At 38.0% G+C, this 13839-nt stretch overlaps 1 protein-coding gene across 2 annotated transcripts in view; it reads right to left on the bottom strand.

The window, feature by feature from the left end:
- Positions 1 to 348: 348 nt before the first annotated feature.
- PTGER1 (prostaglandin E receptor 1) overlaps positions 349 to 13839 on the bottom strand; it is a 59779-nt gene continuing 46288 nt past the window's right edge. For both annotated transcript variants that reach the window (XM_044084551.1, XM_044084552.1), the window contains exon 3: positions 349 to 1250. In XM_044084551.1, coding sequence (XP_043940486.1) covers positions 984 to 1250 — 267 coding nt within the window. In that variant the 3' untranslated portion in view covers positions 349 to 983. The remainder of the gene's footprint in view (positions 1251 to 13839) is intronic.

The following is a 13839-nucleotide window of genomic DNA, read 5'->3' as shown; positions in this document are numbered from 1 at the left end:
ATCAGAACGTTCAGGCATTTACTTTTGTCCAGATGAACCTTCTCTGATGTAAGACTGGTATAGATAGCAGGGAGTGAGACACGACAATCGAATCTTGTCACATCTAACCACTGTTGTATAAACAGAAGGCATGTGAGAGCAACTTTTCAGTTCTAAACACTCCTGATTCTGCATTCATTATTTATGGCAGAAAACCTAATATCACAACCATGACTGGTGGCATACCTCTCCCATACACACACACACACACACACACACACACACACACACACACACACACACACACACACACACACATATGCACAAATACACACGCGCACGCACACACTCACCATGCAACACACCGACATTTCAGCTTATGATGATTAGCTCTGTAGCTGATCTAAAATATAATCACATATTAATAATGGTATTTCACAAAAATGAGAACTTATTAGATTTGCATGCACCCTTTTGTACACATATATATTACATGTCATAGTCTGTAGCTAAAACTCCACAAACTACAACCATCTCAGTATTCAGTCAGCTTTTTATAGCCTGTATTGTTTAATGTCTTGATTTAGTCCATATTTTTCATTGTACATTATGTAGGCATACAGTAGTAAACAGTTCAGAACTGAACTTGGACCTCATGGGTATCTTGTGCTGTTTCTCAGTAATTTTCATCAAGTCATTATCTTCCTTCTGGTGCTGCATGTGTCTGCTGCCTTCCACAATATTAAACTTCCCAAGAGATTCTGAGAAGTAGAGTACCAGTTCCAGTCCTGCTGTCTCATTTTATTCCTTGTGCTGCTTTCTACACTCGCTCCTGACATCACTTGTTATGTACTTGTGTTCCACTCGTTGTAGAGCACCCTGGAGGAGCAGTGTGTTCCAGCATTTGGACTGCCCAGTGCATATACATGACACATCTTTGTGCTTATACTCCTGGGACTGTGAACATCTTGCTCAAAGCCAGTATAGCAGTAAGGTTGTTTAGTCTAAAACCGGTGTACTATGCTCCGTTCTGAACTTTGAAAGGAGCTAAACTCCCAGCGATCCAGCTTGCTGTTTTTCAAATCAGGCTGTCGAGCAATGAGATTGAATATTTTTTTCATTACAGCTCTACGGAGGAGGATATAGACCCAAGGGTCAAGGATCTGGTTCCAGGATGCAAGTCGAACTCCGAGAAACATTAACCATGTGTAATGCTGCACATCATAGTGACCCCCACTGTAGGCCTTGGTGACAAACATCATTACAAAAATCTGTAAGAAACAAAACAGAAAGGATGATAAAATAAAAAAAAACTGACAAGGAAAAACGCATTTATCAGCAGTATAAATGCATTTAAGTCAAAGGTATATTCACATACAAGCACACACATTCACACAGATGTCTGCATACCCACCCACACACATAAATACATACACACACACACACACACACACACACACACACACACACACACACACACACACACACACACACACACACACAGACACACACACCTATATGTCTATATATATGGGTCCCCTACACATTAAAGAAATGCCACTTCACCAACTTTAACATGATCGAGCCAACAACAATGACAGGACATAACACTGACCGCGACAGTAAGAAAGTGCTTGGCCAGCATGTTGACCTTTGCCCCTTACCTCCACGGTAGTGCGATTTTGTAGTTGGTATATTTAGTTAGGGGGGTGTGGGGGCAAAGCCCCCCCCCATGTGGCTTTGTTTTGTTTGCTGCCATTGTTGTGTGCTTGTCAGGTTAGCCAATGGGTTACTCACCGTCAGTTTCCCATCGGTGTTCCAAGCGATCAGTGTTATGTCCTGTCTGTGTTGTTGGCTCTGTCATGTAAAAGTCAGTGAAGTGGCATTTCAGTAATATGTAGGGGACCCATATATATTTAGACATGTTTATCTTATCCTTCACAACAGTTTTTTCTTATCCATTTAGGAGAAGGTCATGAGCAAATTACCACTGGTTTGAGTCTTAAAAAAATAATTTAGGTAGTAACAAAATAATCATTTGTTAATCCCTATGTCAGCTTGCACTGGATGTAAACTGTAACATTACTGGCTAAACATGCAGGGTCAGCAAAATGAAAGCATATTGCAGCTAGATACAAATCCTTATGTGCATTCTAAATGCTGATATACAAGTTCTGATGCTGGTGAATAATGTATCTCTCTGCCCTGATCCACTTTTTCACATTCACCCTTATAGATAACACTAACTGCACTGCTTAGTAAAGTTAGACAGTGAACAGTCATTTATATTCCTCATGAAGACTTTGATTATTAACATGGCATGACTAGCAACATTATTACTTTCTGGATGAATACAGCAGATCATGACTGGTTTTCCAATTGTAATCCAGTTGTTAATTTGTTTGAGAAATAGAATAAAAGAAATTCAAGAGGTGAATCTTAACACCCATTTCGAGAATGGTTACTAATGGGTTATGATCACAGAAACCCATTCATAATTAGTTGTACTACACCAAGCGTTAGCTGCTCCAATGTAGGGCAAGTTAAATGGAAATAAATATAATTGCACAGAGTATTTTGTAGCATTTAAATTTGTAAGACATAACAACCAAAAGTGAAATGTACTTCTGATCAAGCAGCAGCTTTAAAAGCTGTTCAACACCAGTCTGCCATGCCTTTATTTTTGTATGGCACTGGTGAAATACATTTCAGTTCTTAAAGCTGTTATAGCACTGCTCTGTGGTGGTTAATACGAAGCTCTGGCTTGAGAGAAGAACATAATAGTTTCAAAAGATGCATAACCAGAGTTTGCACTTTGCTCTCAGTATATTTTTGGCAAGTTTGGAGCTTAATCATTGCAGTCCAAGTACTAATACTGTTATAGTTTCTAAACACATGGTTACTGAAATAGTGTTGCTTATCAGTTTGTTTCACTTAGGAAACATTGCCTTGATGTTTAGGTTTACTTATGTAACTGTTGTCTGCTGACCAGCCTTGAATGAATGACTGTTGCATCGCTAATGCATCAAATCAAGATATCACTTCTATGAGATATCAGAAACATTTTCTTCTCTAATAACAGTACATTGTTTTTAAAAGGAATCAATAAATTACATTTCTTTACAGAAAGGTACAGCAGGCTGTAACAGTGAAAAGTAATGAATATATGAAATGTAAAAATTTCCATTCATTTTTATAAGGCTACAAATTTTATAACATAGAAAGTTTTTGTGTGGGTGTATGGAAATGACAGCAAAGTAGTGGACTTTTTAAAATTTAGCCTCTCTACTAAGTAAGAAGATATGTTGTTTCTCGACACAGTTATGTTCTAAGACAAACAAAAATAATTTCACTGCTATTATTTTATGAAGAAGTATCATACAGTTGGAAAGTGAATTATATGAATTGTAGTAAATGAAGCATCAGGGATGTGCACTGATATTTTACCATGCCAGCCTACAGTTTAGTATATTTCCATGATGAAAAGGCATAACAATATACCTGTTATTAAACAGCACCTCAAGAATGCAAGGCATGTATTGATATAAATAAGTTTCTGGCAAACCTTTTTTTTCATTTTGACAAGGGACTGTCATATCCCTTTCACTTAACTACCAAAATGTATATTGTGTAGGAAAAGATCACTGACTGAAGATATGACTTAGTGAGGGAAGACGTTACACAAGGTGATGTCCAAGAAGTGGTCATATTTGTGTGGATAAGATCAAAGATATTTGAGCCTCTTGTAAAATAAATATTCGTACAAAGGAGTTAGCATTTATAACCTCAAGGAAGTGTTGCGCATACTGACAATTCATGGTGTAGTTGTCCAGTTTACTGAAAGACAGGAAAATCTCCCTATATAGTTAATGGATCAAATGTGAATATTGGCTGAGGTGTCAGGAAGGAACATAGAAGATATTCATTAGATAGGCATGAAATAGTTATTAATCATGTTTACTGTGATATAGGATCCTGAGGTATCAGCTGTGAGGTAGGGGCAGTAGTATGCACTCCCACAGTTACTGGTAGGTCGAATGCCATGAGAGGTGCTAAACTCAGGAAGTGAGGGAATTCTTCATTGTTTTAAAACCATGCTTTTGTGTTAGACATCTATGAAGGCATTCAAGTCGCAAGGGGTCTCCATGTTCGTGTTCAGATACACACACACACACACATATATATATATATATATATATATATATATATATATATATATATATATATCTTTTTTGTTAAGACTCTTGGCATTGAGTAGAACTATCTTAATGTGCTCTGAATTAGACATTATTAGTTTGGAGTGCAAGCCGAGACGCTGCCTAAAAGGGCACTATAGGGCAGCAAAGGCTTTCAGAAGAATGCAAAAACCTTGGTAAAATAATTACAGACCATCCCTGGAAAAGCAGGAAGGCCTGTCAGCCATCTCATCCCAAAGCAACACATACTGGGTTCCTATAGAATGACACAGACAATCCAATTATCTTGTCTTTGAATCTAAGCATCATTCAGGGTGATGACAAAATGGCACTCAAAAGTATTGACTTTATTGTCTCTAACATGCACAGCAAGATCCAACATATCCTCCGTATGCCCCTTTGGCAATAGCATGTAGAATCATTAACTCCCTGAAGTGGGCCACTAACAGATCGTATTTGTATTTGTCAGGATGGATGAATCTAAGCACCATTGTTGCATCCCAGATACTTATTCCAGAAAGACAAGTAACCACACCCTGGTTTTAGCCATTCTGTTAAGGTGGCATCCATATGGTTGGCAACAGAGTCACCTATTACTAAAACATTATTGTGGGTGGGTGCAGTCTTAGTCTCTCCAAATCCTTCTATGTGGTACACCTCATCACTAAGGGCTTTTCATCCAGAAAAAGGAGGTCATTGTCCCACTGTACTCATCTCTTATTAGACCCATTATAGAGTATATCACCCCGTTTGGTATGTACCTCACAAGACATATGCAACAGCTGGAAAGCCCACAGAAATACCTCACTAAAAGAATCACAGGCCTAAAGCAGATGCCATATGCTGACCATCCAAAATAGCTGCAGCTATACTCTGTGGCATATTGTCTACTCAGAGGTGATCTCTGCTTAACATACAAGGCCATGTCAAACTCTGAGCTGTTGGACATGCTCCACTTAAAGAAATCCAAGTCCATCAGAGCCACATGCTCCAGGGATCTAAACCTAGTCATCACAATGAACAAAACATGCTGGAGGGATAGGTTCCTGACCCAGAGACTCCCCATACTCTGGAATTGACTGCTCATACATGTCAAGTAGAGCACCTCCTTGGCCCTCTTCAAAAGGAACCTTGATGATTGGATGGGAGATAGGAAATTCACTCCGGGGATCATGTCAGTCATACTGCTAGACAGGGGTCCAGGGAAATAAATATTTTGGGAAGAAATATCCAGGGAACTGTTATGTCTAGCCTTATATAGGCCATAGGGCTGATAGCCTAGTACCAACCTATGAACCTATGAACCTATAGCTGGACTTAACAACATGGAGTCTGCATCCTTGTCACTCTTAGATGTATGTTTACATGAGCACAACAGGGTTGAAGGCAGAGGTGCTCTTGTGTGAACTAATGAGTAAGCTTTTTAAGTTCTTTGTCTGGGAGGCTTAGACAATGTTTACTTAAGCAACCACAATGTAAGATGGAGGAATCATGAGGCAGTTGTGACACCGCCTTAAACTACTTAGAGCTTTTAGCCTGGCTAATGAAGGGCCAAGAGCTGAATGAGATTTAAAAATGATCTGTAAAGTCAAAGGGTATGAGAAAACAGAATAGCTTAATAGCCTGTTCTTGGTACAAGATAGGAAGGAATAGTGGATTGGACTAGAAAATGGTTATAATGTGGGATAGGACTAAAGATACAAGAATATGAGATGTAACTCTGAGTACCATAAAATGCAGACTGCGGGCGCAATAAGTAAAAGAGGTAGTATTCACAAGTGTAATAAGGTAGAAGTAATAAGTAATAAAGGTAGTATTCACAAGTGTAAAAATGTAGAAGTAATAAGTAAAAGAGGTAGTATTCACAAGTGTAAAAATGTAGAAGTAATAAGTAATAGAGGTAGTATTCACAAGTGTAAAAATGTAGAAGTAATACCAACAGGAAAGTAATCAGTAAAACATTATAAATTTAAGTCAAACAATCTAAACCAGTAATTTAAGGTGCAGAAACTGAGAGAAGTAGCTTCAATTTCCATAAAAGCAGAAAGTCAGTACAAACAGCCATGATCAAAAGTGTGATAAAAAGCAACCAAAAGCTGAAATAACAGGATAATGTGATCTCTAACTAACTAGTAACAGCAATGGCTAACAGTAAGACCATGAAATAGTTCCAGGTGCAGTAAGTGTAGAGTACTCAGTATGAGCAGCAAACACATCCGTGTACATCAATAGTACGACCAATGGATGGATAATCCGAAATTCACATTCTCTGGCTTCTGTGTCTCTGACAGGCAGAGGCAGTCAGAAAATCACCAACTATATAAATCAAAATTGTGGGTTACATATGGGTTATATGGCTAGGCTTACAGGGGCCTTAGTAGTCGATAGCCTAGTATACACCTGATAGTGAACAGTAGCATTAAATGGCATAACACAGAGCAATCAGTAACATGCAGTAATGCAACAACAATGATCAAAAAGTGTAATCAGTGCAGTAATGCAACAACAATGATCAAAAAGTGTAATCAGTGCAGTAATGCAACAATGATCTAAAAGTGCAAGCAGTGCAGTAAGTCTGAGATGAGTCATTCTGGTTTCTGATATTAGTAAATAACAACAGTGCAAATTTTACTGAAACAGCAATAACAAAAGTGTAATATTACCTTAAATGTTGGCAGTAATAAGCAACAATGCAACAGCAACAAGACGCAACAGTGCAGTATTATTTAAATGTAGCAGCACTATAGTCATCAGAACAGCAGTGCTGAGTTCAGTCATGTAAACAGTCAATGGACATTGTAGTCAGTAAGTTAAGATGATAAGCAGGCAACACTTTCACATTCTGTGAAGACAGCTTATTTAATTCTAAATAATCAAATAAACAAAACGCGGGGAACAAGTTGCAGGACATGTGGTACAAAGTATATTAAGGTTCAGTGAGTCAGATAAACAATGTTAAATTTGTATAGCGGGTGGGGAAAATGGCAAAAGTGATAGCACTGATGAGAAAATTCTACGAGGACATTTTTATTTTCCTTTACTATCTTTGCTTCTTGGATTTTCTTTTCCTTTTTATTTACTTCTCGGCTGTAGTTTGGAGACATCAACTGGAGAAATGCCCAGGGCCTAGGATGTCAGCTGCCTAATCTGCAGATCTGAAATAATAGAGAAAATGCATCTCAACTGTCCACATTTTCACCTTACATTTTTGATCTGTTCCTCATAAAATGTGTGATTTTCTAGATTTTTGTGGCAAATCAGTGATGACTGAATTCACTAAGTAATGACAGGCATTTGAATTTCAGACTTCAAATTGTTTGGAAATGCATGGCAACACAATACCAAATATTCTAGCAACTTTCTACGTTTATAAGAGCAATATTTAAATGTGTCCCTATTTTGGGGGCTTTGTCCCCCAGTTAGTTTTGGCTTTGTCCCGATTTTTTGTGCTAAGAGGTTGAAACCTAAAGATAACAAGTTTCACCAGAATATGGTAAATCAACAAGTGCAAGTTTTAAATAACCATTTGCTCTGGCACTTTTTGGGATTGCCATCTTGGAGAAAGAAAGTAGTGTGTGATGGAGGTACTGGCAAGGCATGAAGACGTAGTAGCCTTGAAATATTTATGAAATCTATGCAAGTATCAAAACTGGGGTTTGGTTAATAAAGTGCTGAAAAATAAGCAAACAAATCTGGTTTAATCACCATGGCTACTGAATAAGTAGTGGGCTAATAAGTAATTATCAGCTACATTAACTGATAAATGTAACACTAAAATTAATCACAGTAGTGTGCAATTTGTGACAGAGAGAGAGGGAGGGAGAGAGACAGATAGAGAGAGAGAGAGAGAGACAACAGACAGAGACAGAGAGAGAGACAATAGACAGAGAGACAGAGAGAGACAGACAGGCAGAGAGACAAGAGACAAGACAGACAGAAAGATATAAAGAGACAAGAGACAGAGAGATACAGAGAGAGAGAGAGAGAGAGAGAGAAAAGACAGAAACAGAGAGATAGAGAGAGAGAGAGAGAGAACAGAGAGACAATAGACAGAGAGGGTGACAATAGACAGAGAGACAGACAGGCAGAGAGACAAGAGACAAGACAGACAGAAAGATATAAAGAGACAAGAGACAGAGAGATACAGAGAGAGAGAGAAAAGAAAGAAACAGAGATAGAGAGAGAGAGAACAGAGAGACAATAGACAGAGAGGGTGACAACAGACAGCGAGACAGACAGACAGAGAGACAAGACACAAGACAGAAAGATATAGAGAGACAAGAAACAGAGAGATACAGAGTGAGAGAGAAAAGACAGAAACAGAGAGACAGAGAGATAGAGAGAGAGGGAAAGAGAGAGAGAGAAAGAGACAGGCAGAGAGAGAAAGAGAGACAGGGAGAGGGGCACAGAGAGACAGAGAAAACAGACAAGAGACACAGAGAGAGACAGAGAAAGGGACAAGGGACAGAGAGACACAAGGATAGAGAGAGACAGAAAGATAGAAAGAGATAAGAAACAGAGACAGATAGAGAGAGACAAGAGACAGACAAATAGAATGAGAGAGACAGAAAGAGACATACAAGAGACAGAGACAGAGAGTGACAAGATAGAGACAGAAGCCAGCAAAAACAAAAATAAATCTCACCCCACAAAACCCTGCCAATCAAAAACTCTCTTTCGACTGATATGATCATAAACTGTATCTTTTGGACTATCCTGAAGGATTCTTCAGTTTAGCATAGGCCATTAGTCAGTAAGCTGGTTAGCATTACACAAACAAAAATGAATGTTGTGATGCTGATCACTCTATCAGTGTTGTAAGTTTTGGGATCATCCCCTCTATCAACCAAGGTATAACCTTTAAACCTGAACTAAAAACAAATTCAAAGAGAAGACATACTAATGTGATATAACTTAACTTCTCTTTGACAAGTGATGCGTGAATGGGCGTACTGTCATTTGAGGTATTACTTAAATCTTGGCCTGGATATTCTTTCCTTTCTAACTGGCTCTAAATTTATCCTTCTACTCCTGTTTATCTCCTCTCCTTTTCCTAATGACCTTTAGGCTTCCTCAGAATCTATCATACCTCTCAACCTTTTAGTGCAAGAAATTTGGACAAAGCCAAAAATATTATGAGACAGAGGCCTAAAATCAGAGACAGATTTTTAATACTGCTCTTCTAAGCCTAGAAAGTTGATAGAATAAAAGGTGTTGCATTACTATACATTTGCATACAAAGTCTGAACCTCAAATGTATGTCCCTATTTAATAATGTTGTTGTTGTTGTTGCGACTTTCGGCTTTTTTCAGTTAGGGGTCGTCACAGTGGAACTCCAGTCCGCTAATGATTGGCAGTAGATTTTTACGTGCCGAGTTGCCAGCCCTGATGCACAACCTTCAACTAAGGTACGCCCATTCAAGCATGTCTCCACACTGAAGACACACTAGCTGAGAATCAAACAGGATAACGTCTTACTGTGAGGTGACAATGCTACTGCAGCACCACCACAGCAGTCTATTAATAATGTGAATCCTCAATGATTTGCTAGAAAACCACAAATTTTATGAGAAACAGACCAAAAATATGAAGCAAAATTCTAGACACTTGAGAGGCATGGTCTCACTCAGCACTAACTTCTTTATGTTCCTTTCACCGAACCTATGGTATTAAATTGGCTGAGCATTTACTGCTGAATTTCTCCTTCCTCTGAGTTCATTACTACAGCTTACTTAATATTCTGCCATTGATTCACATTGTGCATAAATTATACAATTCTGACAAGTGAATCCGTAATGCATGCAGTTGTACTTCCAGGGCTACAACATGCATATTTTTTCATGCGTGTTCATTTTTTCTTTAGTAGTATCTTACATTGGACTCATCTGTTGACTGGTTAGCAGGCCTCTTGCATAGGTTAAGTTCACAAAATATGCATGCATTGATATGTAATAGTTTTAAAGGAAAGAGTAGGTTACTGGATAATAGAGTGCTCATCTAGTTTATTCACAGTCATGTATAGTTTATTGGTGTATATGCCCATCTGTTATTTTGGGTATAAATTTTATTTTCTTCATTGCTGTATTTGCAATTAATTTCTCGTTATTTGTATCTGACTAAAAATGAGACTTCGCAGATAATCATTTCCCATCAACAAAATAAAAAAAAAAAACATACAGATAAAAAGAGGTGATGAGTTACAGTGACATGAAAAATCAATTTTGACTACAATGCTGGAGAAATCAATCAGAGCTAAACATAAAATTAGCAGTATTCCTCCTGTGCAACATTCGCCTACAGACTATTGATGTGAAATACAGGTTTCATTAAATCTGGCATGAATGCAGATGTAGTACATTGGACTTTGACAGCAATGTCCAAACGCAGCAAGGAATAAAACAGAGATAAAATTGCTGTCCTTATTAATTGCAACTATATCTGTTGTATTTCAAATTAAAAACAATTGCACAAAGTGCATAACTGATATGACGACAGCATGTTAGACACCCACGGGAAAGATAAAGCAGAAGTAAATGAAGAAAATATTTTACAAAATTGTTAGTCTCTGTTTTAAAGATAGCAATGAAAATGCAAGAGAGGTAAACATGGAGCTGGAAAAATATCTAACTGATATGGATCTTCTTTAACTGACACATAAACTGGTACCTTAAACTGTGCAAGTAACCGAAGTAGCCTCTAATATTCATGTGTGTGTGTGTGTCTCTCTCTTTCTCAATATACATATATATATATATATATATATATATATATATATGTGTGTGTGTGTGTGTGTGTGTGTGTGTGTGTGTGTGTGTGTGTGTGTGTGTGCGTGTATGTATGTGTAAATAAAAATCTATTTATCTACTAATAGCATTTTTAGCCATATCCCTGCAGGTCTGATGTAGACTTTCTTTCATAGTGCTAAAATCAGTAATTGTTGCACATCTGCAACTTGCCACTAGGAGGTGCATTAGCACCACAGAAACTTTTGAAGTAAGTGCAGTGACGTAGATGCATCTTAAATTGTGGTTATTGCACTTGTACGTGACTGCTTCTAAGTTGTTTTGGTTCAGTGTGAAAAAAGTCAAACATCTCTGCAGAGTGAGTAAGCAAGTATCTGCACTAAACTGAACTGACTAAATAAAAAATACAGAAGCTGTTTTTTTTTTATTTGAAAATAAAATGACAATCATATTTTGCAATCCACTGTGTATTAAATACCTGATATAGTGCTTGGTAAACACATTTTATTACTTATTTATACTTAAAACAGCCACAACCCTTTCTTAAGTTTTAAACTACAAAGCTTATATAAAAACAAACTCCCAGGACAAAGGAAAAGCCTCTAAGGTATTTAGAGTTTCTTCATACCTGTCTGCAAAGCAGACTTTTGCTGTTTTAGATAAGAGTAGTTCTGAGTAAGGCTTTATACTTTCTTCAGAGGAACACTGCAGAAGCTTAAGACTATGTGCTGCTAGTTTCAGGCTTTGCAGCTTTGCAGCAGTTGTGGGTATTAATCCTATTGCTTCCATTTACCTGCTTTGTGACTGTTAGCAAGCCACTTAACCTAATATTGCTCAACAACTGGCCCTGAAAAGGGACTATTTGTCTAGTGATCTCATTAATTAACATTTTTTTATTTAATATATTTTACAACTGGGTAAATTCCAAGCAATTTTTTGCACATGCCCAAGCAATAACAGACAGTTTATGCCTTTAATAGCTGTAGCCTGGATTCATATGTCCACTCTATGTGTTACTGATGTCTATTTCTTTATCAAGCACCATTTAGAAACCTATAGACCCATTTCTTTACCCCAGTCTGTCCAGCAATGGCACCCATGTCCCCCGGAGGTTATTCTCTCTCGAATTTCACTTGCACAGCTCTTTTATCTACCTGTAGTGGGGGTGGGAGAGTGAAAGATTGCTGCTGACAGGCCGTCATCATAGGTTCGTAGGTTCATAGGTAGGTACTAGGCTATCAGCTCGAGGGCCAAAGCAAGCCTAGCCAACAGTGAATTGGCTTTCGCCACCCATGTAGTGTTAAATTCCTGCCCCTCTATCGAGCAGAGCCCCAGACATAATCCCAGGGGTGAATTTCCTATCACCCATCCACTTATCAAGGTTTTTTTTGAAAAGTGCTAATGATGAGCTCTGCTTGATGTAGATGGGAATTTGTTATTTTGCGACTTCTGCTTTCTGCAGTTTCATCCTTTGCTTTCTACACTAGCTAGCATGATGCAGTGCCTTGCTGTTTTGACCCTAAAAATGCTGGCCTCCCTACTCTCTCATTGGTCAGCCAGGGAGTAGTATGCACCCGAGACATGTGGCTAGTAATATTATGAAGAATGAGATCGCTAGAATTACTAAGAGGTGCACACAGGAGTCAGTAATACAGCAAGAAGTAGTTGATTTACAGGAGCGTCTATGAGCATGAGGTTACTCAGAGAGGGACATTGATTTGTACATTAATAAGCCTCATATGAGGAGAATGCAGCATTCTGAAGTACCCCTGGCAGGAGAGAAGCAGAATGTACCATCTATGTGATTAACTATCACATATAGTACTGATAACAAGCAAATTAAGGAAATTATTAGTAAATTCTGGCCGATTCTTACTCAGGATCCAAAACTTTATTCTATAGTAGGTGATAGTCCACATTATAGTTATAAAAACAAGAAAAATATCAAATGCCTTTTATGTATGAAGAATGGCTTTCAGAGACCTACTATGTTGGGACAAAAAGGAACTTTTCAATGTGGTAACTGCTCTGCCTGTGGCCATATTGATAGCAGCAATATTTTCAACCGTCCAGGTATGGATAGAGACTTTGTCTTTAACTGTAAGGCCACATGTGCCACCAAAAATGTTGTTTACCTGGCTACATGTAAAGATTGCACATCATTTTATGTTGGCAAAACTAACCAGATATTTAGAAAGCGATTACTACGACACTTAGGAGACATTCGGAGAGGGGATGTTCATAATGCCTTAGTGGTACATGTGTCAAGATTTCCTGATCACAGTTTCCTATTTAAAGTCATTGAGAAAATACCTGAGGGTATTAAAATAGGTGATATTACCAATAGAACTGAGACGTGAAATTAAATGGATTGTAAATTTACAAGAAGATCGAGCTCCTGGTTTGAATGCAGTCATTCCTCTTAAACCAATACTTAAAGCGAGGAGACCGACTATTGGTTAGATAGTAAGTGTGTCAGTAAACTATCAAGTTGAATGGATGCAGATAACTGTGAAGAAGGTGTTGTCTCTCATTTCAAATCTTATTGGATAAAGATCTAGTATAAATATGAGTAATGGTGTCCCTGACCAGTATGATCTAATGAAGCTTTTACTGAAAGCGCTTATCATATGTCAGTTTGGGACGTAATACCTGTGTCTTAACCTATGGAGAACTCTATCTGGGATTTATATGCTGTTTGAAATTTTTATGACGGTGAACTTTTTGTCACGCTGAACTCTTTTCCGCCTAAGTACAAGGCATTGTAGAGATTAAATAACGTTGGAAAGCTTCAGTTCTGCTTTTGTCTTTTCCACCTAAGTACAAGGCGTTGTAGAGATTAAACAGCATTGGAAAGCTTCAGTTCTGCTTTTGTTCGAGCAAGAATTGTCTGTTCTTCCTGTTAAGTGGTTAATACCTTG

The sequence above is a fragment of the Protopterus annectens genome, chromosome 9.part0, assembly GCF_019279795.1.
Source record: "Protopterus annectens isolate FY-2018-M chromosome 9.part0, PAN1.0, whole genome shotgun sequence".
Taxonomy (NCBI): Eukaryota; Metazoa; Chordata; order Ceratodontiformes; family Protopteridae; genus Protopterus; species Protopterus annectens.
The sequence above is the reverse complement of the archived record's forward strand: the minus strand, read 5'-3'. Positions and strand labels throughout refer to the sequence as shown.